The sequence below is a fragment of the Ceratotherium simum genome, chromosome 35 (assembly GCF_057802395.1).
Source record: "Ceratotherium simum simum isolate JZ-2026a chromosome 35, ASM5780239v1, whole genome shotgun sequence".
In the NCBI taxonomy this organism is placed as follows: Eukaryota; Metazoa; Chordata; class Mammalia; order Perissodactyla; family Rhinocerotidae; genus Ceratotherium; species Ceratotherium simum.
This window is the reverse complement of record NC_141934.1, coordinates 4,204,921-4,231,263: the sequence shown is the minus strand read 5'-3', so window position 1 is coordinate 4,231,263 and position 26,343 is coordinate 4,204,921. Positions and strand designations below refer to the sequence as shown.

Below are 26,343 nucleotides of genomic sequence, written 5' to 3'. Positions count from 1 at the left end.
GCTGCAGCAGGGTGTGGGGACACCCAGGGTGGAGGCCAAAGGGCTCAGGAGGGAGGCTGGACGGATGCTGTGCTGGGGGACCTGGAGCTGAGAGCACCCCCTCCTGCCCTGGGGACCCCTCCACACACAGCAGAGCGTCCAGAGGGCTGGGCCAGGCTGGGGTCTGTCCCGGCCGCCACAGGAGGACAGGTGGAGGGGGACCTGGCTGAGGAGCAGCAGGCGGGCAGTGGGGCCGCACCTGAAGTCGTAGCTCCTCTCCTGCAGCTGGAAGGAGCTGTGGGGCCGCTGTTGGAGCCCCCGGTGTCCAGGTCACAATCCCAGTGGACGTGGATTCCCACAGCCCCACCCTGCACACAGCGCATCACTGCTCCACCAGCACACGGGCAGGGACCCTCAGCCCGAGCTCTCCCGGAACCCTGCCCCACATGGACCCACCAGCAATGCCAGGTTCTCACAGACCCCTCTAGTCGCAGCCACGAGGTCTCTGATGTGGAACACGGGGCACTGGGGCTGAAGCGTGGGTCACAGCGGCAGCACTTGAAATAGGCAGCATCCTGCGTCTCCAAGGGATTGGATCTAGGAGGGGGTGGGGCCAGGGGCTAAGGCTGGGCAGAAGACAAGGAGGTTCTGGGGCAGCCAGGACCCCCCCATGCTGACCTGGAGCAGTTGAACTTGCTGAAGGTGACAGTGTTTTGATGAACAGTGTGAGGTTCTCAGCCTGGAGCAGCAGGGGCTTCCTGCAGGTGGGGGAGGTCAGGGGCAGGATCTGCTGGTCCTGGGACCTGCCCTGGGTGTCGGAGACACTTACACGGGCACAGTGTCGCTCTCCACGGGGCACCAGCCCCGAATCTCACAGGTCCCATGGGTCCCATTGAACTCCACACACTGGCCCGTTTTTATGCCTTGAAAACAAGACAAGCTCCAGGCCCTCAAATCTCCACAGGGCCTGCGGAGGGAGTGGGCAGGGGGCTGTTGGCAGAAAGAAGACACACAGAGGCACCACCAGACCTGCATGTGGGAGCCACCCAGGGTCCCAACACGGCCCCCTGAACCCCCCTCCCAGTGGAGGCGCTGGAAGACAGGACCCACAGTTACCGTGGCTGTGCGTCCCCGTCTCCCCTTCAGGACAGTCCTCGTCAGCCCAGCAGTTCACAGTGGGAGGGAGGGTGATGAGGTGGTGAGAGAGCAGAGTTGTCCAGGCCCAGGAGGTGTCTCCCCTTCATGACCCAGCCCCGCAGTCCGCCGGGACATGTCCCTCCCCTGCTTAGCCCCCAGGGTTCCCTGAGTTTGGGGGCACATGGGAAAGCTGGGGGTGCAAATAAAAGGAGGTGGTCAGAGGGGGAGGGCGAGCAGCCCCGTCAGATCGGGGTGCAGTGCTGTATCCCAAGAAAGAGCGAGACTCCTTCCCTCCTGAGAGTTCTGTCCCCAGTGGGGGCAGAAGTGACTCCTCGAGGCCCAGCTCCTCTGGTCCAACTCAGATGACAGAATAGGGAAGGTGGAGGGACTCTGGGAGGGTAAGTTCATGCCAGGGTGGAGGTGCTAGGTGTGGCAGACAAAGGGCGGGACCCTCCTCATAGGGGCCTGTAGGGAAGTGGGACCCCACACACTGGACAAGGGACAACAGGACACTCCCTTCCCGGCTTGTTTTGCTGTGAAACAGGGACATTAGTGCCTGCACACGGTCACAGAACTCTGGGCATCAGCCAGGAGGGGACGGTGGCGAGCTTTCTGGGAGTCCCAGACCCCGGAGAAGAAGCGCCCTCAAGCGTCAGGCACTTGCACAGACATGGTTCTGCCAAGTGGAGGGTGGACGCCGCTGTCCAGTGCCCCGGGCTCAGGGGCAGCAGGAGGAACGCAGCACCAGGGGGTCAGGAAGGGCTCAGGGACTCTGAGAAGCCGAATGAGATGGTGGGACTTTGTGGGGGTGGGACTGTGATAAGTGGGCAGAGGACAGCGTGGGGCCACCTGCTCTGCTTCACTGTCCCTACCCATGTCCTGAGTCTGCCCCTCCTCTCCACGCACGTTTGGCCACCACCTCCTCCGAACAGACCCCATGGTGACCACCATGGGGCCCCACCTCTGCCCTCATCCACCTCCCTCCAGCAGCCTGAGTGGTCCCTCCCAAAGCACAGACGATCAAGCGCCCCTCCCCTGAGCCCATCTGTGGCTCCCACCACTGCCGTCTCCAGTTCAGCTCCTTAGAGGGGCTCACAGGCCCCTGTGGTCTGGGGCTACCCTCTTCCTGCCCCAGTCCAAATCTAGGCTCCAGTCCCACTCAGCAGCAGGGAACCCTGGAGGGGCCTCCTCTCACACAGGGGCCTTTGCCCACGCAGCCCCTCTGCCTGGACATCCTTTAGATCCCACTCAGCCTCCCATCCTGCAGGAAACCCTTCCTGAGGCCCCGGGTTGGCTGACGTGCCTCCCTGGGTCTCCCAGCTGCAGCTTCTGCCCCATCGCAGGCCCTGCCTCCCTGGCCGGGCTGTGTGTGCAGGAGCTCCGGGAGGTGGGGAGGGTGGAGTTCTGCAAGCCTGGTCTGGGGGAGGCTCTGCAGGTGTTTGCCAGAGGCTGTGACACTACAAGGAGCACAGAGCACGTGCTGGGAGGGACCAGACGACCAGACCCTGAGAGGAGCTGGCAGGAACTCTGCTATTCTCAGGAAGCCGGGGTGTCAGGTCTGATGAATTACCCAGCCCCAGCAGCTTCGAGGAAAGGGCCAGAAGCCCGGCCGTGGGGCAAAGAGGAACCACGTGGATTCCAAAAAGCACAGAACTGTGGCCACAGAACAACTTCAGGACAGTCTACAAACTGCACATCAACTAGACGTCTTCTGAGCATCTAGAAAGAGAGCGACGTGTGTTTCCGAACGTCAGCACATCCTCTGTGCACGTGCCTCACCTCGTCTGTGGATGGGCCAACCGGGGACATGTGATCCCCCAGCAACTGTGGTGGGACCAACGACCAGGACTCAGGGGACAGGGGCCACACAGTGACCCTCCAGCCCAGCAAGTGATTCCATGTTGGACTCAGTTAAAGAAAGACGTCACCATGGAGGGAGGTTTCCAGGGCTATGTCCTGGGTCCCAAAATCCCTCTCCCTGGGTCACACAAAATCCACAACTGGGGAAGTTTACTCGTAAAAATAGTTAAGATGGTGTCTTGACATGAGTACAGCCATGTTTGGCCGCTCCATTGACCTATAGCCACCAGCACAAAAAGAAAGACAAAGCTGCTTTCTGTGTGGTGGGAACTGGCCTTTTCCCGGAAACTGGCCTTTCTCCCACGGAGGGAGTTGCAAGTTGTAACAGTTTAAGGCTCTTGGAGTGTCGTAGCACGGGATGGACTGGCCATCTATGCCGGGCTAAGACGATAACCAAAGAAAACAATGCACGTACACAACTACTGGGCTGGGACATTAGCCAAGGGGCTCAGTGCACATACGCCACTGATAACCATTTGTGCATGGGAACACTGGATGCTTGCTCTGTAAACTCTGTAACTGGAGACTGAGACCCGGTGAGAGTTCCACCTGTGGAAGGGACGCCTTGCCCAGGATATGTGATCCTTGCCCAGCCGTGTCGATTGACAGGACTCTCCCAGCAGTGGGGCATGAATGTTGTGAGTAATTGATTTACTGTAAAGTAACTGATTTGATGTGTTCTCTTTTCGGTCAACCTGGTGTTTCTCTTTCCGGTTGATTTGGGTCATTTCCCTTCAGTCGATCTGGTGTTTCCCTTTCCGATCGATCTGTTTTTCCCTCTTATTATATGACCTATTCGGATCTGCTGCTATCTCAGCCGATGTGGATGTTTTCCCTTTCCAGTCGAGCTGGTGTTTTTCCCTCTTATTATTTGACCTATTCGGATCTGTTTGCGGACTATCGCCTTTACTATCCTCTATATAATAAAATATACCTTCAGTCCATTTATTTAGAGTGAAAAGTGTCTTTTACGTCTCCGATCAAATCCTCAAACCTCTCATAACATAATTGGCGCTGTGAGCAGGATTCGATTAAGGAGATGGCTTTCCTGTTCAAACAAAGGGTAACTGAAGCCAAGGTGGAAGAGATCCCAGGATGGGAGGACCCTCCCTTTTGCACTCTGGCTGGGGACTGGGCTCATAGGTCAGGATTATGTGAATCTTGGGATGTTCTTCTACGAGATATGAATCATTGGATGTGACCAAAACTTTGCAGGCAGTAGGAAAAAAGAGATGATGTTTCTTTTCTGGCACGGCGCGGTTGGTGTTTATTGACTGCTTATCGTCGGGCTATGGAAGATAGGGATAAAATACAAGAGAGAAGGTACTCTTGGAAAAAAAATTTTCAGATTTACAGTCCCGGCCTATGTCACCCAAAGTAGAAACTCTTTCCTTGCCGTGAGCCTGGCATTCTAGTTTTATTTGGCCCTCTTAAGTGACAAATAGAGAGCCTAAATATGTATCCAATAATAATTTGGCGAGCCAGCAGGGAGGCTCTTTGTCCGTGGCTCGGTGGCCCTGGGCCGGGTGGATGTCCTGGGAAACAGTCCAGCAGCTGCCTAGGTGATTTGCCCTAGGGACTGCTCCCAGTGCTTTCCATCTGACCCAGCACCGCTGACCCTGGGCACATTTTTCTTATGACGGGGAAACAGGCTCTAGAATTATTTGTTTGTTTGTCTATTTGTTTGTTTGTTTTTGCTTACACCAAAAACTCCCTTCCCCTCCATCTGGAGTCCTGTCTCTTTAAGAGGCAGGGCTATCCCTACTGGAGTGGGAATAATTATAGGACTTTTACCCGGAATCAGTTAGATGCATCTATCTGTTCTGTTTGAGATCCCATTTGACTGTTCTGTATGTTTGTAATTTTGAAGGGGGGAAGTTCCATCTGTCCCCAAGGAGAGCCCTCTGGGCCACCTCTTGGCTAAATGGGCTATATTCAGCTAGGAGCCCATGTCCAAGAAGAAGATAATTTTTTCTTATAACACCACATGGCCACAATATTCCATAGACTCCAGAGAAAAAAAGTGGCCAAAATGGGGCAATTTCAATTTACCAAAACTGATATATTTGCTTATACAATTAAAAAAAGCCAACTAAAAAGTTAAACAACTAATGGGAAGCCTATTTTAATCTTTTGAGGTTTTTAAATAAAATCAAAAATACTATATTGCCTCTTTAAAAAAAAATAATTAAATAATTAAACACGCCAGCAGCGGAAGCTGAGTCTGCTGCTCCCCTCCCCTCTCCTGCTGAGCTTCCTGCTTCAACTCCCCTGGAATTCCTGATCTAAAATTAAGCAAGTAAAAATAAGTAAACTTTTAAAGTAATTTAAAATTGGGATGACTATTCTAAAAAATCTGTTTCAAATGTTCACCTTAAGGGTCACCCTTAAAAGAGAGGATTCAAAACCTCTCACGATAAGATACAATCTTTAATTAATACACAGAGACTTCTAAAAGACAAAGTTATTTCAAAAACAGCTTCCAAAATCTTTTTAATAACTTGAAGCTTTAGAGTTTTGCTAAATTAAGTTAATAAAAATTTATTGAGTCTCTGGCTCATTCCCACATAAGATAAAACATTAAAAATTGGTTACTAAGCATAAATTTGCCTATGGTTTCTTATCTCAAAAAAAAAAAAAAAACTAAAAGATGCTTACATTTATTGATAAACATATTCCGTACGTTAAAAAATTTTCTATGAGAGGGCCGGCCCTGTGGCTTGGTGGTTAAGTGCGCGCGCTGCAATGCTGGTGGCCCGGGTTCGGATCCCGGGTGCGCATCGAGGCACCACTTCTCCGTCCATCCTGAGGCCGAGTCCCACATACAGCAACTAGAAGGATGTGCAGCTATGACATACAACTATCTACTGGGGCTTTGGGGGGAAAAATTAAATAAATAAAATCTTTAAAAAAAAAAAAAAAAAATTTTCTATGAGAAAGTACACATTTCTAAAAAGTCTATATACAAAAAACAAAATATATGTTGTCCATAAAAAAATGTAAAAAATAAAGATATTTTTATTTATTTTATTAAAAAAATAAATTTATCCTAAAATACTAAAAAAAAAAAAAGACATGGGACAAATTCTAAATATAAAAAATAAATGACTAAAGGTTTATAAAAGTAAAGCCCTGAGGAGTTTTGCACATGACCAAGTTGGCTAAAGTAAGCTGATAAAAAATTAAAATTTGACTTTCTCTCTTATAAAGGTAATTTTCTTAAACTTTTAGTCTGCTCTTTATATAAAAATTAAAAGATATTCTTTTAAATAAGTCTATATAAAAGACAAAACACCTATGTTTTGTTAAAATAATTTCCTACGTTCAAAAGGACTAAAGTCTTTCCCTTAAGGTTTTTGTTTTTGTTTTTTGACTGTTTTAACTCTCTGTTTGCCTTTAACTGTTTCTCTTGTCAACTTGATTAAATAAATAACTAGACATTGTTTCCTATTTGACCAAGTGTTTTAAAATCTTTAATATTTTTGATAAACTTCTGCCAAAATTAAAGTTTTTTTAACTTAAAAAAAGATTATAAAAAGACATATGATTATGATGCCAAAATACAATTGTTACTGTATTTCATATTAATGCTCACAGTTCTTTAATTTCTACAAAACAAAAGTATAACTCTTATGCTAATCAGCTGGTACAAAGTCATGCAACACACAACCCAGGCTTAGCACTATGGGTCCACAAAAAGAGTGGACACTTGGGAGACCAAACTTCATACAGGTGGGTACAACAAAGGGAAATCCTTGTCACTCATGATGATATTGCCACTGCAGTACAACAATGTCAGTTATGCCAACAGTTAAATAAACAGGGAGTTCCACACCCCTACCCAGGTCATATCCAAAAGGGATTATTTCCTGCCCATACATGGCAAATAGATTTTATTAGACCATTGCCAAATTCTTGTAAATATACTTATGCCTACACTGCTGTTGATACATATTCTGATTATTTATTGGCTATGCCAGCTAAAGTGGCCACCCAACAGAGTGCCATAAAATTATTAGATACAATTAAGTTACATTATAAAACACCAAGGCAAATTCAGAGTGACAACGGTTCCCACTTTACAGGTAAGTTGATTCAAACTGATACTAAAAAAAATTATATAAAATAGATTTATCATATAGCTTATTACCCCCAAGCTACAGGCCTCATAAAACAAATAAATAAATTGCTTAAGCAACAATTGAGAAAACTCAATCATGGCTCATTAAAGGGGTGACATAACCATCTAAGTACTGCTCCTCTGTCAAGGTTATTACCAACAAAGATTACAAAAATAACAACTGCCACCCATGAGTTTATGACCTTAACCTATTGGCCCTTGACTCAACTGCTAAACTGCCTTTTCGTGCCACGGCCAAAGCAGCTGGATTGGATTTATCTACTGTTCATTCTATTCAATTGCCCCCTAAGAAGCAGTCTATAGTCCCTACTGGGATAGGGGTACAATTTCCCAAAAATACCTTTGGTTTGTTAAAAGGACGCTCTGGACTGACAGCAAAAGGTATTAATATACTGGGAGGAGTCATTGATCCAAATTACCAAAAAAAAACAAAATTTATATTATATAATAGTAGCGACACAGTACTAACTGCAGAGTCTGGGAAACGAGTGGGACAATTATTGGTGCTTCCCCTCTTGACTCCAAATGTGTCACAAGGACAACCTCCAAGTAAATTAACTAAAAGAGAAATACAAGGATTTGGGTCTACAGATGGATAAAAACCTAAAACAAAAGTGTGGGTGACACATCCACCCAATGCGGCTCCCCGTGCCGCATAAGTAGTGGCCCAAGGGCCCACTACAACACTCATAATTATATATCCAAAAAATAAACAATTATATCATATTCCTAAAAATTCTGTTTCTTTGCATAAATAGATATTCCTACTATGTTCGCTAGGCTGTGCTACACCTCCATGTCTGCTGCTGACCTACACACCAACAATGCCTCTGTAGGACAACCTTTGACCCTCTACTGTTAGACCAACTGCTCTACACCAGTGGGACCTATAACCTAGACTATAAATGGCCGAAAAATGTGGTCTCAAAAACAGCACGCAACTTCACAATATCAGATAATTTCTCTATCACCCTGCCTTCTGCTACCCTCTGTGATGGGGGCTAATCTAAACTTCTACAAGCTAGTTTATTAGGCCTAAGTGTTACCTTATCTAATATTATCTTTGATGCTGTACATAATTTATAAGATCAAATTAATAACATTTCATATTCTAAGGGGTTATTTAATTAATTACCTTGGGGTTTGGGTCTTTATTGTGAAATAGCTTTATAATTATTATAGTCATTGGATTTTAAATTCTTAAATATGCCTTATATACTTATATACAAAATTCATTGTCTATGCATATGATGTCTTATAATTAATAAAAATGGCCACGGCCAAATATGTCTTGACATAAATACAGCCATGTTTGGCCGCTCCATTGACCTACAGCCACCAACACACAAAAAAACACAAAGCTGCTTTCTATGTGGTGGAAACCGGCCTTTTCCCAAAAACTGGCCTTTCTCCCATGGAGGGAGTTGCAAGTTATAACAGTTCAAGGCTCTTGGAGCGTCGTAACACGGGATGGACTGGCCATCTATGCCGGGCTAAGACAATAACCAAAAAAAAACAATACACGTACACAACTACTGGGCTGGGACGTTAGCCAAGGGGCTCAGTACACATATGCCACTAATAACCATTTGTACATGGAAACACTAAATACTTGCTCTGTAAACTCTGTAACTGCTTATATAAACTGCTGGAGACTGAGACCCGGTGAGAGTTCCACCTGTGGAAGGGATGCCTTGCCCAGGATGTGTGATCCTTGCCCAGCCGTGTCGATTGACAGGACTCTCCCGGCAGTGGGGCATGGATATTATAAATAATTGATTTACTATAAAATAACTAATTTGATATATTCTCTTTTCGGTCAACCTGGTGTTTCTCTTTCCGGTTGATTTGGGTCATTTCCTTTCAGTCGATCTGGTGTTTCCCTTTCCAATCAATCTGAAGTTTTTCCCTCTTATTATATGACCTATTCGGATCTGCTGCTATCTCAGCCGATGTGGATGCTTTCCCTTTCCAGTCGAGCTGGTGTTTTTCCCTCTTATTATTTGACCTATTCAAATCTGTTTATGGACTATCGCCTTTACTATCCTCTATATAATAAAATATACCTTCAGTCCATTTATTTAGAGTAAAAAATGTCTTTTACGTCTCCAATCAAATCCCCAAACCTCTCATAACAGATGGTACAGTTTATGTTATGAGTATTTTATGACAATAAAAAAAGTGGAAAAAAATCCACAGCTGGGGAGGAGAGCGAGTGAGCTCTGTGACAGACACTGGATCCCTGGGACATCACCTGGTGAGAAGAAAAGGTAAGATCTCGGGGGAAGGTCTGCACTTTTGGATAAATGGGCAAGAAAAGGGTGGGCACTCTCGCTTGACCCCAGTTGTAGTAAAAAACACCCAGAGATCATAAATGACCTTCAGCTCAGCATAAGAAGGAGCATGCCCACAAAAACAGAAGCTGCCCCAGGACACATTAAAAACTCCAAAAGCCAGACTTCCGTACTTGATGACTAACGTGTTTTCTGATTGGTTCAGATGTGGGGAATCTGGAGAGGAGGAGAGGGCCTGCGAGGCGGAGACCAGCGGCCCTGCAGCAGTGCTGCTGGCGGTCATGGCCAACCGCGTACACTTTCCAGGGCGAGAGTCACCAGGCTGAGCTCCCCTTCCACTAAATTGACCACCAGAACGTCCCCCATCGCTCCTGGCATTGCCTCTGTCCTAGGAGGGCCTCCTGTACTCTGCCGAGGACTCTTCCTGGATGTGCTGTCTCCAGGCGGTGCTCAGCCTCAGGGCTGCCATAGGACCCCCAGCTGAAAGGACTGTGACAGAAATGTCCTCAACATAAATGTTGCTCAGAGAACACAAACACAGTAGGTGTGCTGTGACCGTGGGGCTTGCCCGGGTTCCAGACAGTGGTGTTGTCTGCTCAGGAAGAAACAAAGGCAGCAATGCTTGTGGTGGAGGCCGGGCACTGGCAGAACGCGGCGGCCGGGAAGGATCCAGCCAAAGGATGCCCCACCAGCCCAGTGCCACCAGGCTGCCCAAGGGGGGCGGACCAGGGAAGAGCCCCGCTGGGAGCAGCACCTGAGATGGGCAGAGACTTCTCACGCCACCCAGCTGTGGGCTCCCCAGCCCCCCAGCAGAGGCTCTGTGTGGCTTCCTCCAGTTGCTGATAAATGTTTTTGAAAAGCAGGGTCATTCAAGGCATTTTCTGTCACTTTTTGAATATATCAAGGCACAAAGGTTTAGAACTAGTTCTGTGTGCTCGTCCTAGTTATGCTACAACTGAACTAACCAAGTGACTTAAACCAGTGACTTCACCCTCCTGGACCTCAGGTTCGGCTGTGAGAGAAAATATCCATATTACTAGGTCTTTAATAAACAGACATATACACGTTGTGCTTCAAGTGAAAGGTACATCGCTTTTACCGAGACCCCGGACAGTGGGGACAAAGATGAATTGTGTCGGGATCGAGAGCTTCTAACCTTCTGTGGGTGATAAATGCTGTGGAGAATCCAAAAAAAAACCCTTTTCCCACAAAACTGTCATGACCTTACACATCTGACCCACAGTGTCAGGGATTTTGTGGACCTCCTCCTTCCATGGACCTCAGTTTTGAAACTCCAGTTCTAAGCTTTTATACTTTAGTCCACATGTCCCATCAATGGAGAAGCCGGAAAAATGGCAAATTCAATGGAAAAACCTAACTCAGTTTTCCTAGGATTTAGTAAATCTTTAGGCTTTGAAACCTTGGGTGGGAAATACTGACTCTCGCCCCGGGTCACGTCACGTGAGCAGCGGCTCCTCACCGATGTAGCTGGTGCTCCACCCGCTCCAGCAGCGCAGCGCTGTGCAGCCCGGACCAGCCACCCACGCGGCCCGTCAAGTCGGGGGTCCCCCCACTACTGGGGGCGGATGAGTGTGTCCCCGCCGAGCACCACGACAGACAGAGGTTTAACACAGAAACTTTAATAGGTGAGCACACCTGTGACATTATAGTGGGGAGGATACACAGGACTGGCCGCCAGCCACACGCGCCCACTCAGTACTCTTCCCCTTCTTCGGCCTCTGCTTCCACGGAATCCACGCCCACTTCCTCGTAATCCTTCTCCAGAGCCGCCAGGTCCTCGCGGGCCTCAGAGAACTCTCCCTCCTCCATGCCTTCCCCCACGTACCAGTGCACAAAGGCTCGCTTTGCGTACATGAGGTCAAACTTATGGTCCAGGCGGGCCCAGGCCTCGGCGATGGCGGTGGTGTTGCTCAGCATGCACACGGCCCGCTGCACCTTGGCCAGGTCTCCCCCGGGGACGACGGTGGGGGGCTGGTAGTTGATGCCCACCTGCCAGAGAAGGGGAAGAAAGCACTCTGTGAAGCTTCTGGCAAACCCAGAAATGGTGGCTGCTTTCATGGAAACAGAAGACACACAGGTCCCCTCTGGTGAACCGGGAGAAGGCTCGGTTCACCCTGCAGGCTCTGAGCCCTTCTTGGTGCCAGGCAGGGTGCCAGGAGAGTGGGGTGAGGGTTTCCAGAGAAGGAAACCAGAAAGGGGAGCCCCAGAGTCGGCCACCCTGGCTAGGTCCCAAGCTGCCTGAAGGGCTATGTCCCAGCAACTGTGACATGTGATAGGTGCCCAGGTGACAGGACTGTCTTCCTTCTGAAAAGGGACACTACTTTGGATTTTTTTGTACGTTATTTTCTCCACAGGCTTCAACAAGATGGGGATTAATTTCTGTGGCTGAAACTTTTTCCACCAAGAAAGATTCAGAGGACACAACTGTGGTTGTATCATGAAGGAAGGTTATACCACTGGCTTTCCTACCACACGAGCCAGCCTGTGCAGAGCAGGGTGACAGGCACACCATCAGAGGTCCTGCGGCTGCTGCCACCACTGCACCAGGAGGTGATCGATGTGTGTGCTAAGTAGGAGGAAGGGGGTGACGTTCTAGGGCTGGGACCAAAAGGGGGGCATTCCAAGTTTCAGATCCAAGGGACAACGTGACCAGAGGTTTCGGCAGCAGCACGCAGGGTCAGCTGGAGCCCAGGTCAGCAAACCTTGTCTGTAAAGGGCGAGACACTACACATTCTAGGCTGGGTGGGCCATGCAGTCTCTGTTACAGCTCCTCAGTTCTGTCTTTGCAGCAAAAGCAGCCACAACAACATGCCAATGAGCAGGTGTGGCTGTGTTCACACACAACTTATTACAGAACCAGGCGGCTGGTCCACCCACCATGCTGACCCCTGAGCTGGAGGAGGAGGACCAGAGGAGGAAGGCCTAGTTCAGAACCACCACAGCAGGCACAGCAGAAGCAGTGAGGGTCTGAGCTAGCAGAGGAGGCCTGAAAAGACTCAGGGAAGCACAGTCCTGAGGGAAAGAATCCACAGGGTTCAGTGGCCGAGGACTGGACAAAACTGGAGAGCAACGGCAAGGTTTCTGTCCCATATCGAATGGAAGACGGGGACACACCGTGGCCTGAGGCAAACTCCGGCCAGAATTTCTAAGCTTACCAAGAGAGAAATAAAGATGTTGCCATTTTCTCCACAAAAGGATTCATGACAGTTTTTCTTTAAATCTAACACTGCACAGGACATTTAAATTGGATGTAGTTTCTACATACTATGGAATGAAGTAAAATTTAGTGACAGCAATCAGTTTATAGAAATTCCCCAATTCCAAATATCCACGTGAATTACCAGAATGCCCTGTCAACGCCTATTTTCCTCAGTCCAACCTACATTTCGCACACTAATTCCACCAGCCAGAAAAGGGAACAAAAATCCTTCAAAAAATTCTCTATTCTGTTAAAAAAAATACTCTCACCACAGATCGACAGGGTGACGACTCAGGAAGGAAGTTCAAAAGATGCCACTGAATAAATGATCACTCTGGTTCCCTAATTTATGACCGAGAGCCGAGCTGCCAGGGAACAGGAGAATTCTCTGCAAAGGGCAGTGTTCTATTGCCGGGTCTGGTGCTTGCTAACAGGTAGACCCACTCCAAACCACCCAGTCCTACCTTAAATCCAGTTGGGCACCAATCCACAAACTGGATGGTGCGCTTGGTCTTAATGGTGGCGATGGCTGCGTTGACATCTTTCGGGACCACGTCCCCCCTGTACAACATGCAGCAGGCCATGTACTTGCCGTGGCGAGGGTCACACTTGACCATCTGGTTGGCTGGCTCGAAACAGGCATTGGTGATCTCGGCCACGGACAGCTGCTCATGGTAGGCCTTCTCAGCTGAGATGACTGGGGCGTAGGTGGCCAGGGGGAAGTGGATGCGGGGGTACGGGACCAGGTTGGTCTGGAACTCGGTCAAGTCCACGTTCAGGGCCCCGTCGAATCGCAGGGAGGCCGTGATGGAGGACACGATCTGCCCGATCAGACGGTTGAGGTTGGTGTACGTGGGCCGCTCGATATCCAGGTTGCGCCGACATATGTCATAGATGGCTTCGTTGTCCACCATGAAGGCACAGTCAGAATGTTCCAGGGTTGTGTGGGTGGTCAGGATGGAGTTGTAGGGCTCCACACGGCCGTGGAAACCTGGGGGGCTGGGTAAATGGCAAATTCGAGCTTGGACTTCTTGCCATAGTCCACCGAGAGGCGCTCCATGAGCAGAGACGCAAAGCCAGAGCCGGTGCCGCCCCCAAAGCTGTGGAAGATGAGGAAGCCCTGCAGCCCCGTGCACAGATCCGCCTGAGAGAAAGCAGAGAACGTGAGCCAACACCTGCAGAAGCCACACCGCCCACCTCCAACCAGCCACAGTCACTTCTCTTCCTCTGCAAGATCATACGACTCACATCCTCCACAGTGAACACACATAACAGAGCAGACGTTAAAGATGTATGGTGCACCGCAGCCACACTGGAGAGTCAGACTGTGGACTCGTGACTCTGGCCTCAGTTTTGGCAAAATGTCCTCCTGGTTGCAATCCAAGGCCTACCCTCCCGTCCAGGACAACGTCCACAGGAAGCCTTCTCGGCGCTCTTCTTACCAGTTTGCGGATGCGGTCCAGGACCAGGTCAACGATCTCCTTGCCGATGGTGTAGTGGCCTCTGGCATAATTATTGGCTGCGTCTTCCTTCCCGGTGATCAGCTGCTCCGGGTGGAAGAGCTGCCTGTAGGTCCCTGTGCGCACTTCATCTACAGAGGACACAGGGGCCGCGAGTCTTTAAGGCCCATTGTTAACTCACCAGGGTGGACAGATTCGGGACTGTTCCACTCTACCAAGGACATGCTGTAGGTCAAGAGCATCAGTGTCTCCTAGGAAAGTCTCTGTGTAATACACAGACCACAGCTGCAACCTATGCCTCTAGGAGAGAAGAGTCAACTCACAGCACAAATGCCAGGGTGACCGGTTCCCAAGGAAGGGAGTAGAGACCTCACACTCACACACAGGAGATTCTACACATGCATGGTTTTTCATACCCGTAGCTACAGCCAAGAGTATAATTTAAAACTCCCTTACATACCAGACAGTCACCAGGTGAGCATGACTTTTGCTGGGCAGTCCCATCAGGGTACATTATGTGGCCTGGGTCTCAAAGACTTTAGGGTGACATTCTGTCATCTCCTGGGTGGCCACTGAAAGGTGCTCTCTTTGCAGCTCTCCTTGGAAACTACCTCAGACTCCTAATCCAGAGGAACCCAACGAATGTTCTATACTTACCTTTCTATGTCTAAGATGCAGGTCAAGACTCGTGCACCAGCCTGAGGGAGCACACAGCATTAAGGAGGGACCAGTGCCCGGACACACTGCAGACAGAGTCTACACAACCACCTGACTGGGGCTGAGGTGGCAATGACTGAATCTATCCCCAGCCCATCGTCCTGCTCGCCCACCTTACAATAGGTTTTTCTAAATTAGGAGCCTGAGTCCCACAGACATTTCAAGCACTAACCTCCCAGTTTCTCACCTAACATGGCCACGGACATACACTTGTACATATGTCCTTTCTGCAGAGGATTCAAAGGAGCACACGTGGGGCTCCCACCCTCCCAGGACAGCTGCCCTGAGTGAGCAAGTACCTACCGACCACGGTGGGCTCCAGGTCCACAAACACTGCTCTGGGCACATGCTTGCCAGCCCCAGTCTCGCTGAAGAACGTGTTGAACGAGTCATCACCACCGCCGATGGTTTTGTCACTTGGCATTTGACCATCGGGCTGAATTCCATGTTCAAGGCAGTACAGTTCCCAGCAGGCATTGCCAATCTGGACCCCCGCCTGCCCCACGTGGATAGAGATGCACTCGCGCTAGGAACCAGAACATTAAGGTGAGACCCTCATCTTCAAGGCAATCATCACTCTACAGCATGCAGAACATGTGTGTGTGCTTCAGAGTGTCTACAGCTTTCTCAAACCTCATCTCCCACAAGGCTTATGTGACCATTTTATGTGAAAACTGACATGCTCTAAACCACCCTGGCTAGTTAGTGCCAGAGTCAGCCCAGAACCTAAGTGTTGCTACTGTACAAAAATTAGGTTATTTTAAAACATGGAAGCCGAGTTACGTCAACAGTAAACTCCACATTATGGTTAGTCACATAATTCTCTGAAGAATATAGCAGGGGCTGGCCCAGTGGCATAGTGGTTAAGTTCACACATTCCACTTCCGCAGCCTGGGATTTGCCGGTTCAGATCCTGGGCATGGACCTACTCACCGCTCATCAAGCCATCCTGAGGCAGCGTCCCACATAGAGCAACTAGAAGGACCTACAACTAGGATATACAACTATGTACTGGGGCTTTGGGAAGAAAAAAAGAAAAAGAGGAAGACTGGCAACAGAAGTCAGCTCAGGGCCAATGTTCCTCAAAAAAAAAAAACAACTAATGACTGCTATATTAAAAAAGAAGGAATATAGCAGTTTGTGATTGCGTCTGACCAAAGAATAAGGTAGAAGGTGATAGAGTCGGGAAGGAAAAGTGCACAAGGACACAGGTCACCGTGGGCCAAGCACCGGCGGTCACTGTGTGTATGTGTCTCCCAACTGCCCTCTCGATCTACCCTGTTGTTCTCCATCCAGCTCCAGGCTCCCGGAGGCTGACCACATGGTTGCATCAAAGGGCTTCCTTGCCCTCTGGCTTCCACTTGCTCCAGCCAGTGGCAGGCAGCAGCAAAGACCTCGAGGTTAGAAGAAAGGGAGGGCAGGTGCTCCCTCCCGGGCTCCCTCCTTGCAAAACATCCAGGGGTTTCAGGAGGCCACTTATCAAGGCCACAGGTTTCAGCAGCCAGCGCTCCTCATAAAGCTGCCCTGTCAACTTCTAGTGACCACTGCCTCCCCTCCCCTCTTCAAGCCTAGGAGGTGATGGCTCCAGACACCCCGAATGCTGGGACACTGCGCTGCCCTTCGGTGGTTTCCTGAAATTCTGGCCATTCCTTTATAAACAGTACCTTTTAAAAGATTCTCCCCAAAGTACCTATTCTGAATGTACCATTTCTTTCCTGCCGGGAACCTAACTGTACAGACTCGAACCACTTGTCCAGTTGTAGACACATCATCCTTACAAATACAGAGAGGAAACCAAATGAAACTTGAGGTCTCCCGCCCACCCTAAATTCTAACGCACAATCCCAAGAACTTGAAGTCCTTTTGTCTACTATACAGGCACCAAACTCAGAGTCATCAGGGCATCAAAGATGGACATAACCCAGCAATCCCCCCATATCACCCCAGAAGGAGGCATTCAGTTCCAGAAAGAACTTCTCCAGTGACAAGGAACTCCCTCCTCCAGAGGAAAATTCCTCAACACTCTGGGAAGTGCTCTGGAATCCACCCAACCACACCATTTTCAAATTCATATTATCGTTGTGCCTTCCTTAAGTCCAGACACACTGCATTTCATGGACTCTCTCCCAGGAGACCTGATGTGGCATTCGACTCCTCAGCCCCAGTGTGGTCAGAGTCAGCTCTGTGACCTGGGGAAGCCCCCCAACTTCTTCATTTACAGAATGGGGGCTGGGGAGCTAAGTGGTCTGCAAGGCCACTTCCATCTGATTATCTAACCAATGACATAATCAAAGCAGTCAGGAAAATCACTCCTAGCTTTCAACAGAAAACCTTAATTACAAATTCATGGCCAACCTCACCTGGATCATTAAAATCTACATTTCTTTAGTCAGCTCTATCTCCTCTCTGAAAAAATTATTCAAAACTTCCTGTGATCTTTTCAAACTCCAGACCAACTCCTCTCTCGATATTCTTGGAAGATGACCTTGTTCCCTTCCTACCCAGAAGATTCACCTTCCTGCCCCAAATGTGCAAACAGACCCTTCTGCTCTCCCCTTCCTTTACTCTACAATGAAGCCATGTTCTCCTGTGAATGAGCCCTTGCTCCTACTGATCCCCTACCCAGCAAGGTCCTCAGAGGAATCAGGGTGGAGTTCCCAGGCCGCCAGGGGTCCACAGACCTCTGCAGGGCACAGGGAGACAGAAGCATTTCACACTAGGACTAGGAGGTTACTAGTCCCTCCACTGTGTTGACATTCGCCCTGATGGTGCACAATCAAAGGTGGACACAACGGCTGGCGCCTGAGCCCGAATCACGGCAGTGGCACCAGACTGTACCAGTGGTCACTGGGTTCCTCACACTTACGCGCTCAGAGCAAAAAGAAGAAAAAGTAAAGCCAGATTCACTTAAGGTGTCCCTGATGCAGCAGAGACGCTGATTAACTGTACTAAATCTCTCCCTGGAGAACGGCCACAAAACGGAAAGTAGGGACGCGGCACCTGTGCACAGGCCGAAACGCAGCGGCTCGGGAAGAGCCCGGGGCATTTGTTTGAGTCGCCAGCTGAACTAGCTGCTTTTCCACGGAACGCTGTTTTCACTCGCAAGGACTGACAACCCGGCTGCTCAGACTTCGGGGTCTGTTATTTACGGTAACGTGCTCCTTGCAAGTCAGTCTTTGTAAAGCGGCTCATCTTAATCTCTAACGTGAGCAGCCCCGGCAGACACGACCCCACGAACACGGGCTCTGGGTCCTCGAGAACCTGCAGTCGCGGAGGGAGGTCCGAGACCGCCCCAGCCTTCGGGACCCCAACACCGTCTGCGCTCCCGGGCCCGAGTCCAGGCCGAGCAACGACCCGCCGCCACCCGGCTCCTGGCGACCACGATGTCCGGGGCCGCCGCACCCGCACCCCTTCACCGGACGCTCCCACGCCGGGTCCCCACCGCCCGGGGCCCGCACCCCAGAGGACGAGCCCGTTCGGGCCCCCGGGCCTCGCGGTGCCCCGCCGCCGGCGCTCGCTCGCCCCACAGGCCGGGCCGCCCGCGCTTCTCCCCGCGGCCCCGGGCCTGCCCCCGCCGCCTCACGTGGCGGCTTCGTCCGCCCTCCCGCCTGGGCGTCCGCGGGGCGACAGTGCCGGGGTCCCGCCAACGCCTGCCGGCCCGCAGCGCCGCCTCCCGCCCCGGCCTCACCATGCTGAGCTCCCCGCCGCCGCCGCCGCCGCTCCTCGCCCTCAACCGCTCCTCGCCCTCAACCGCCGCCGCCGCCGAGCGCGCTCCCCAGAGGAGCCCGCCGCTGCCCCGCGGCCATTGGTCCCGAGCGCCTGGGGGCGGGCCGACGCCGGGAATCCTACTTGCCATTGGCTCTTGCTCGAGTCGCCCAGTGTGGCGCTTTCTGATTGGCTGCGGCTTTGGCGGGAAGGTTGGGACTCGCCGAAGGCTGAGGGAGGGCCCGGCGATCCCGGGCGTCCTCGGACCTTAGGTTCGGGCGGCCGCAGCGCCCCCTGGGTGGGGCACAGGACCTTACCGTGCACGTGACCCCCCGACCTTGTGCTGCTGTCCCGTGGCAGGGCGCCCCAGGCCCGCTCGCCTCCCTGCTCCTTATTCGGGTCTTTGCAGACATGCCTGCCCGTCATCTACCCAAAGTCTGCACCCTCTTTCTTGTCTGCCCCTTTACTGGTGCAGAAAAGCCTTCCCATCCAGCGCCCAGGGATGGGCGGGATTTGATTACTTCTTTAATGAAGAGTGGGATTCCAGGGACAAGAAAGGTGGAGGGTCCAACGCAGTCCTCACGCCCCTAAGAGCTGAGTTGGGGCACAGTGTCCCTTTTGGAGGACTTTGGAACAATCACCTCAGTCCTCCATTCTGGAAAGCCCGACTGAACTTTCTTGAGGATCCAGTGTGTATATACTGCTGGGAAAAGCGGGGAAGGAGGAATCCAGGTGTTCCCCAGCTCAGCGCCAGAACGCAGCTCCCGCTTCTGGAGACTCCTTAGTGGATGGATGTTCAAGCAGAACCTTAGCTTGTCCTCCTTAGAGGAGAGTGGGGAACTGGACCCCTGCAATGGGACACACCAGATAGGACTTGGAGAGCCTCTGAAGAGTGCCGTCAAGTCTGCCCTTCTAGGAAGGACAGCTTTGGGGCCGGCCTGAGGTGTAGTGGTTAAGTTTGGCATGCCCTGCTGCAGGGGCCTGGATTGCACCGGTTCGGATCCCAGGCACGGACCTACACCACTCGTCAGCCATGACATCTAAAGTGGAAGAGCATTGGCACAGAGATTATCTCAGGGCAAATCTTCGTCAGCAAAAAAGAAATAAAAAGAAAGAAAGACGACTTTGGCAGTAGGAAGCAGGGAGATGGAGGGAGGTTGGCAGAGAGCCAGGGAAACCAGGAGAAAGCCTCCCTGCCGCTTCTCCCCAGGAGAGCGAACCCTTCTGTCTCAGTCAGCTAGGGCTGCCATAACAAAATACCACAGGCCAGGTGGCTTAACCAACAAATTTTATTTTCTCTGTGGACAGCACAACAAAATGGAGTAACATATGTCAAGGCTTCTAAAATGGAGCTGGGAGGCCATTAAGGACGTGGGGCTTATGCATGCACACCAGAGGGATGTACCTTCTGCACTGGGCTTCACTGCTGTCATCCTGAAATGTGCTGTCCCTCATCTCAGGAAATATGCTGACTCTCACAGATCTAAGTGTCTGAGCTACGTCATTTTCCTTCTCTGAAGAACTTCTTTGAACATGACTTGCAAGGCAGGTCTGCTGGAGACAAATTCAATTTTTGTTTATCTTAGAAAGTCTATTTCTCCTTCACTTTTTTTCTTTTTTTTTGTGAGGAAGATCAGCCCTGAGCTAACATCCATGCTAATCCTCCTCTTTTTGCTGAGAAAGACCGGCTCTGAGCTAACATCTATTGCCAATCCTCCTCCCTTTTTTCCCCCAAAGCCCCAGTAGATGTTGTATGTCATAGTTGCACATCTTCTAGTTGCTGTATGTGGGACGCGGCCTCAGCATGGCCGGAGAAGTGGTGCGTCGGTGCACGCCCGGGATCCGAACCAGGGCTGCTAGTAGCGGAGTGCGAGCACTTAACCGCTAAGCCACGGGGCCGGCCCCTTTCCTTCACTTTTGAAGGAGCAATTTGATGGATACAGAATTCTAGGTAGGTGGGGATTTTTCTTTCAAAATTTCAAATATTTCCCTCCACTCACTGCACAGAGGGACGTGCTCCTTTTAGCAGCCCCGGTCTGACCCGGGCACAGCAGCCATTTAGCCACAGGCTTCTGACCAGGGAGGGAATTTTTTCTGGATTTTCGGATTTGGAGTGGAATTCATCAGCTTTGATGAACTTTTTCTCTTGTTTGCTTTCTCATTCTAAGCAAATATTCCCTTTTGTACCTAATCTTGCATTTGTGATTTTGCATTCATTTTCTTAAAGAGGCCCCTAATACCTCATGAAGGTGAATGGCCTATGGGGCAGGGAGAACGTCCTGAGCAACATGTGGAGGCAGGAGTTCTGGTGGCATCACCAGGGAGGACAAGGAGGCCTGGGCTCTGGTCCCAGCCCGCTAGTGTGAGCTCCCCGTCCCAGCGGCTGGACAGCCACCGGTGAGGGGCTGACCTCCCCAGACGTGGGAGCGGGGCCTGGGCTGCTTGGCAGGGATGTCAGTGGTGCAAGCCAGGTGGGAGGCGGGTGAGCCCAGGCCTTTCCGAGCCTCCCCGTCCACCCGCCCAGAGCTCTGAGTCACTGGTCCTGGGCAGAGGCTCCCAGAGCCATGGCCCTGTCTTTACAGGTCCCTCCAGGCCACAGACCGGTACTGCCTGATGACCTGGCCAGCATGTGACGAGTAGAAGACCGTAGGACAGTGTGGCCTCGGGGTGCACACACACCCCAGGGCCACACGGACCAGACCCAGGTGTGCAGCCTCCCGGGTGTGCAGATCTGCAGTGTGCACACACTCGCATGGGTTGCACAGTCTCCTCTCTGTCTCATGGTCCTCCTGTCTCCGTGAACTCGCCTCCCTGGCTCTGCCAGTAGGCCGACTCTGCCAAGCAGATCATCTGCTTCTCCCAAAACACAGCCCACTGAGCCCGAAAATAGCTGAGGCGGGGCTGGGGGGGCCCCGCCAGACCCTCTGGGGCTCTGCGCACGGGCAGGACGTGCCTTATACATTCTGTAGTGACCACAGCAGGAAGTGGGGATTATGGGCCGTTGTGAGGGTCTGAGGGCCGGGCACAGGCTCGGGCTGGCCCTGCAGCTGGGGCTGCGAAGGACCCATCTCATCCAGCCATTGAGGGTCAGAGACAGGGAACCTGAGGTCCAGGCGGAGCCACAGCCCCAGCTGCTCAGCAGGGGAGCCTCGAGGGAGCAGAGTCTAATGTCAGAGACACTCCAGGAGCCCGGAGGGGGCAGAGAGGTTTTGCATCCAAACCAAGCTGGGGAAGGGTCTGAGGCTGCTCGGTGCTGCCTGGATGGGGACGCCCTGTGCAGACTCAGGCGGGTGATGCCACTCACCACCTGTGGTGATCTCCCCTGTGCCCCAACAAGCGGGGAGCTCCCCACCTCCCCATGGCCCTTCCATCGCCCCTCACGGTGGCAAAGCCAGGACTGGCACCCTGGTGTCTTGGTTCCTCTTTAGCTGTGTGTCCTCAAGTACGTTACTTAACCTCTCTGAGCCTGTTTCCTCATCTATAATAACAACGCACTTTGTAAGGTGCTGGTGAGGCTTCAGTGAGGTTATTAAAACCCATGGTGCAGAGTCTGGTGAGGAGTCACTGAGCAGCTATTATCACCAGAGCGCCTGGCTCCAGCCTGGGCTCTGAGCCCCCACTCCACGGTGTCCTCCTCACCCCTGAGACGTGAGTACATTCCTGACTCCGCACCTTTGCTCAAGCCATTCTCCCTGCCTAGCGTGCCCCGTCCTCTCTCCATCCCAACGCTATCTTTGTCAAGAGTCCTCCTGCCTGGTGGCCCCTCCTCAGAGGGCCCGTGGCTCTTTGTCCCTGGACCACTGACCGGTCGAGCTCCCCTCGCTGCTTAGTGTGGGCACCCAGTCTCCCCAGGCAGAGGACGAACTCCTGCAGGACTGGGGTGGTCCCACTGCCTCCCTCCCACGCCCTTCAAGCCTCCACGGGTCTGCCTGACCACAGGCCCGTGAGAGCTCCGGGTCAGGAGGAGGTGGGCGAGGACACAGGCCTGCAAGAGAGGGTCCTTCCTTAGTGCGTTCTCGCTCACGGGCCTGCGCTCATGCACAGCAGAGGCTGGCCTCAGAGGGGCAGGGGAGCCACGACTGTCACAGGAAGGGGCCCCTGCCCAGAATCTCTGACATCCCCGCAATAGAACAGAGTACAGCCCTCGAGCTGGAGGAGACTCTACAGGTGGACTCTTCCAACCGGCCCATCTCACAGACAGGGACACTGAGGCCGAGGAAGAAGGGGGTGGTTAGTGGCCAGGTCCACTGCTGGCCCTGAGCTGCAGACCCAGCCCTGGAGTCCAGGTCCAAGGCCTGCCTGTGCCCAGCAGACAGCACATCCCAGGGATAGAGAGAGCCTGGGGCAGCCCTTCTGCGGGCAGGACCAGAGCCCCAGAGGACAAGGAGCTGGGAGGGCCAGGCTGGAGTACCAGCGAGGGCTTCTCTCAGGCAGTCATGTCCCCGCAGCACCCCAAATTCAACCTGTCCCAAACCAATGGATGGTCTCCCTTCCAAACCAGGCCCTCCCCCGGGTCTCGCCCCTCTGCCAAGCGCTTACTAAGGCCTGTTGCTCCCATCTCCTTCACCCAACCGCTCCCTCTCTGTCACATACCTGCCACTGCAAGCCACTGCTATCCTCCTCCGCTCTGCCCACGGCTTCTGCTCTTGTCCCTTCTTCCTCCAAAGAGCTACCATCTGATCCTAACCTCACCCCTGTGCAGGACACTCTCCCATGGCTCCCACTGCCCTTGGGATAGAGGCCACAGCCCACACGGCCCTGCTCAGCCTGGCCCAGCCCTCTCCAGCCTCACATTGCATGCAGCTCCTCCTCCTTCTTGCCCCCACCTTCTCTCTGTACCTCCATGCCACCTCAGGGCCTTTGCACAGGCTCTTCCCATGGGGCCCAGCTGATGCCTACTCATCCTCGGCCCTGCACTGCCTCCTCCCTCCCATCCCACCCAGAGACCTGCTCATTCCTGGAAAGTCTTCGTTCTGCTACCCGACTCAGGGGGCCAGTCCCACCGTGACCCAGACAGGAAGGGCCAAGGGGACACAGCTGCTCCTGGAAGGGGTTGGCAGGAGCTGTGGTGGAGGCCCACCCACCGCAGTTGGGGGGTCAATGTACTGGAAGGGGGTGGGCACTGAGCTCTCAGCCCCTGAGGAAAGGCCCCCCATGGAGGATGCTCAGGGCCTGCAAGGGGCGCCATGTGTTGTCAAAGGAAAACACAGCTGCCTCCCACACGCACACTCACTCACCTGTGTCTGAGTCTTCCGGTTCCTTACCACAGGCACGTGCTGCCTTTGGAATAAGATGCACTTAGAAATTGAGTGCGTGGGGCCCTAACGGAAGATAGGTGAGCTCTGGTCCCCTCATGGAGGGCTTCCTGGTGTAGGGGGCATTTCCACCACCCTCCCTTCCTCTCCTCTTACAGAACATCTAGGCTGGTAGGGAGGAAGTGAGTGGATGAATGAGCCAGAGATCTGGGGCATCCCCAGGAGACAGAGTCTGAGGCCTGAAAAAGAGGTGGCGGTGGTGGTGAGGCGTGCTGGAGGGGAGGAAAGGACTGGAGAGTTCCGTGGGAGCATCAGGTTCCATGTGCGCCTGCAGAGAGGCGGTGCAGGCTTGACCCCAGGTGTCTGGATGGTCCCCAGGGCCTGGTGTGTGAGGCCTGCGAGGAGGAAGGCAACCTTGGGGGCATGCAGGGGGTGCTGTCCTGCCTAGAGGCACTGGGAGAGCCTGGATGGAAGATTTAGGGGTCCCCTCATTTTTCCAGACCTCGGGATCCCAGGTCTCCTTGCTCTGCAGCAGGCAGGGTCACCAGGCCAGAGCGGCAGCTTGGGGAGTTGGCCCCATGTCACCCTGCCAAGGGACCACAGTCCTCAGCACAGGTGAGAGAAGGTGGGCCCAGCCGGCAGGACAGCCACCTGCTGCTTAGGACAGACAGCTCAATCGATATGAGCGTCCAGCACACGGCCTGCCTGCGTCTCTAGGCCCCGGAATGTGTGGTGCCCAGGGCTTTTCTCCATAAAGAACTGTCTGGAAGTCAGCCGGAGGGTCGGTGAAGTGGACCTTGTGGGATCTACTCTGCAGGGCCCACCTCAGACGTCACCTTGGCCTGCTTCCCTGGAAAACAGAGGCTGTCCAAGGGGGTCCCCCAGCCTGCTCCCACCTCCCCCCTCTCAGCACCCTGGACCAGCTTCTGCTGACCTCTCCTCACCCCTGAACCACATGCATATCCCTTCAGTGCTCCCAGCCTCTCCCTCCCTCCGCTCCCCTCCAGAACGGGGGCTCCGGGAGCCACTCCCCAGGAGACCCCTCTCAGCGTCCTCGTGGGTCCCTCATTCCTTGGGATCCCACTGAGATAACTTTCTCACCTGCTTCTCCCGCATTCTGTCTCCTCGGGGGGCCTCAGGGCCCGGTCCAGAGCATCCCTCATCGGCCACGCTCATGTTCAAGGCTGAGCTCCCACGTTGGTGAAGGCATGTCCATCTGGACTCTTCCTCTCCCTCGTGCCCGCCGTTTTCCTGGTCACGGGGACCTTGGCAGGGCTGTACCCACTGTCCTTCCCAGGCCACATCCCCCGGGGCTGCTCCCTGCCCTCCTCCTGAGCCCTTTCCTGCTCAGCTCCCACCCCACCCCAGCCTCCCCAGGCCCCCCTGGCTGGGTCTACCTTCCCTCTCTGACCGCTGAAGGTCGACTCCCAGGCCTGGCCTCTTCTCTTCTCCATCTAGCCTCGCCCCTTGGGCATCTCATGCAGGCCCAAGGCTACAAAGGCCATGGTCTACTAACGACTGACACCCACATCTGGACAGCCTGACTGACCTCTACCCCTGCACCACACTTGGATTTTTCCAGACAGATGTCACACAGACGCCTCGAATTCAGTGAGGCCAGAACAGGACTCTCCATCTGCCCGCCTTTTCCCCAAGCGGTATCCATTTCAGTAACGGCCTCCGCCTTCCCTCCGCTCTGTGGCTCAGGCCTTGAAGTCATCCTTGCCTCCTCCCTTACAGCTCTGTCCAGTGGGCCAGCAAACCCACATCCCACCCCTCATCGCCCTCCAGGCTCCACACTGCCCAAGCCACCAATGTCCCTTGTAGCTCCCCCTGCTCACTGATTGCTCTGGCTGTCCGCTGTCCTCACAGCAGCCACAGGGATCTTTTTCAAGTGACAATCGAGCATCACCTCTTCACAGAGGCTTCCCAGATCTGCCATCTAGCATGGGACCCATGACCCGATCCTCATGTGGCTGTTAATTCCGTCAGCGCACTGTCCTGTTTACACTAGCTCTCATGTTAGCACAGGCCTATGACTGCTTGTCTCCTCGGCTCCACCATGAGGGACAGCGTCTCTGTTGGCGGCTGGTCCTTGCCAGCTTGCCACGAGGAAACCAGGTCGTCATTGGCCACATGTTCTCCCTCCTGGCCACCACAGCCACCACAACAGCTGACAGGTGCTCAACCGCGGGGCCTGCTCATTGGCCCGAGTCTCAACTTGCCCTTGCCCCCGTCCTGTCCCCGGCTCCCCGCCTCCTCCTCCTGTTGGTTACCTGGCCCAGGGCTGCGCCCTCTACCCTGGGTGCACTGAGCCTCTGACGCCAATTGCCCGAAGGTGGGCAGGCTGGGCTTGGAGTCAGGTTAAAGAGCGCGCTGGAGGTCAGGCCACGTGGGCCTGGGAAGGGTCAGTAGAAGCCGGGGCTGGCGGCCAAGTTCCTGCAGGTGCCAGTGAGGTCATCAAACTCTCTGCTCACCTTGAATCCTGAGGAGAAACCCAGCACAAGGGAGCACATCATCACTTTCTGAGAACTTGACTTGTACTTACACACACAGGGTCTCGCAGAAGCTCCTC

General features: G+C 52.8%; 1 protein-coding gene across 2 annotated transcripts; it reads right to left on the bottom strand.

Moving 5' to 3' along the window:
* Positions 1-11,035: 11,035 nt before the first annotated feature.
* On the bottom strand, positions 11,036-18,523 carry LOC106800068 (tubulin alpha-3 chain-like). Of its 2 annotated transcripts, none has more exons than XM_087423881.1 (4): positions 18,497-18,523; positions 14,074-14,222; positions 13,096-13,775; positions 11,036-11,421 (listed from the first exon to the last, which is right to left on the bottom strand). In XM_087423881.1, the coding sequence occupies exons 3-4, from the start codon at positions 13,543-13,545 to the stop codon at positions 11,125-11,127; spliced, it is 747 nt and encodes a 248-aa protein (XP_087280007.1). In that variant the 5' UTR covers positions 13,546-13,775; positions 14,074-14,222; positions 18,497-18,523; the 3' UTR covers positions 11,036-11,124. The 2 variants fall into 2 exon arrangements, with proteins under 2 accessions (XP_087280007.1, XP_087280005.1); XM_087423879.1 differs by lacking the exon at positions 18,497-18,523 and adding an exon at positions 15,112-18,083.
* Positions 18,524-26,343: the final 7,820 nt, after the last annotated feature.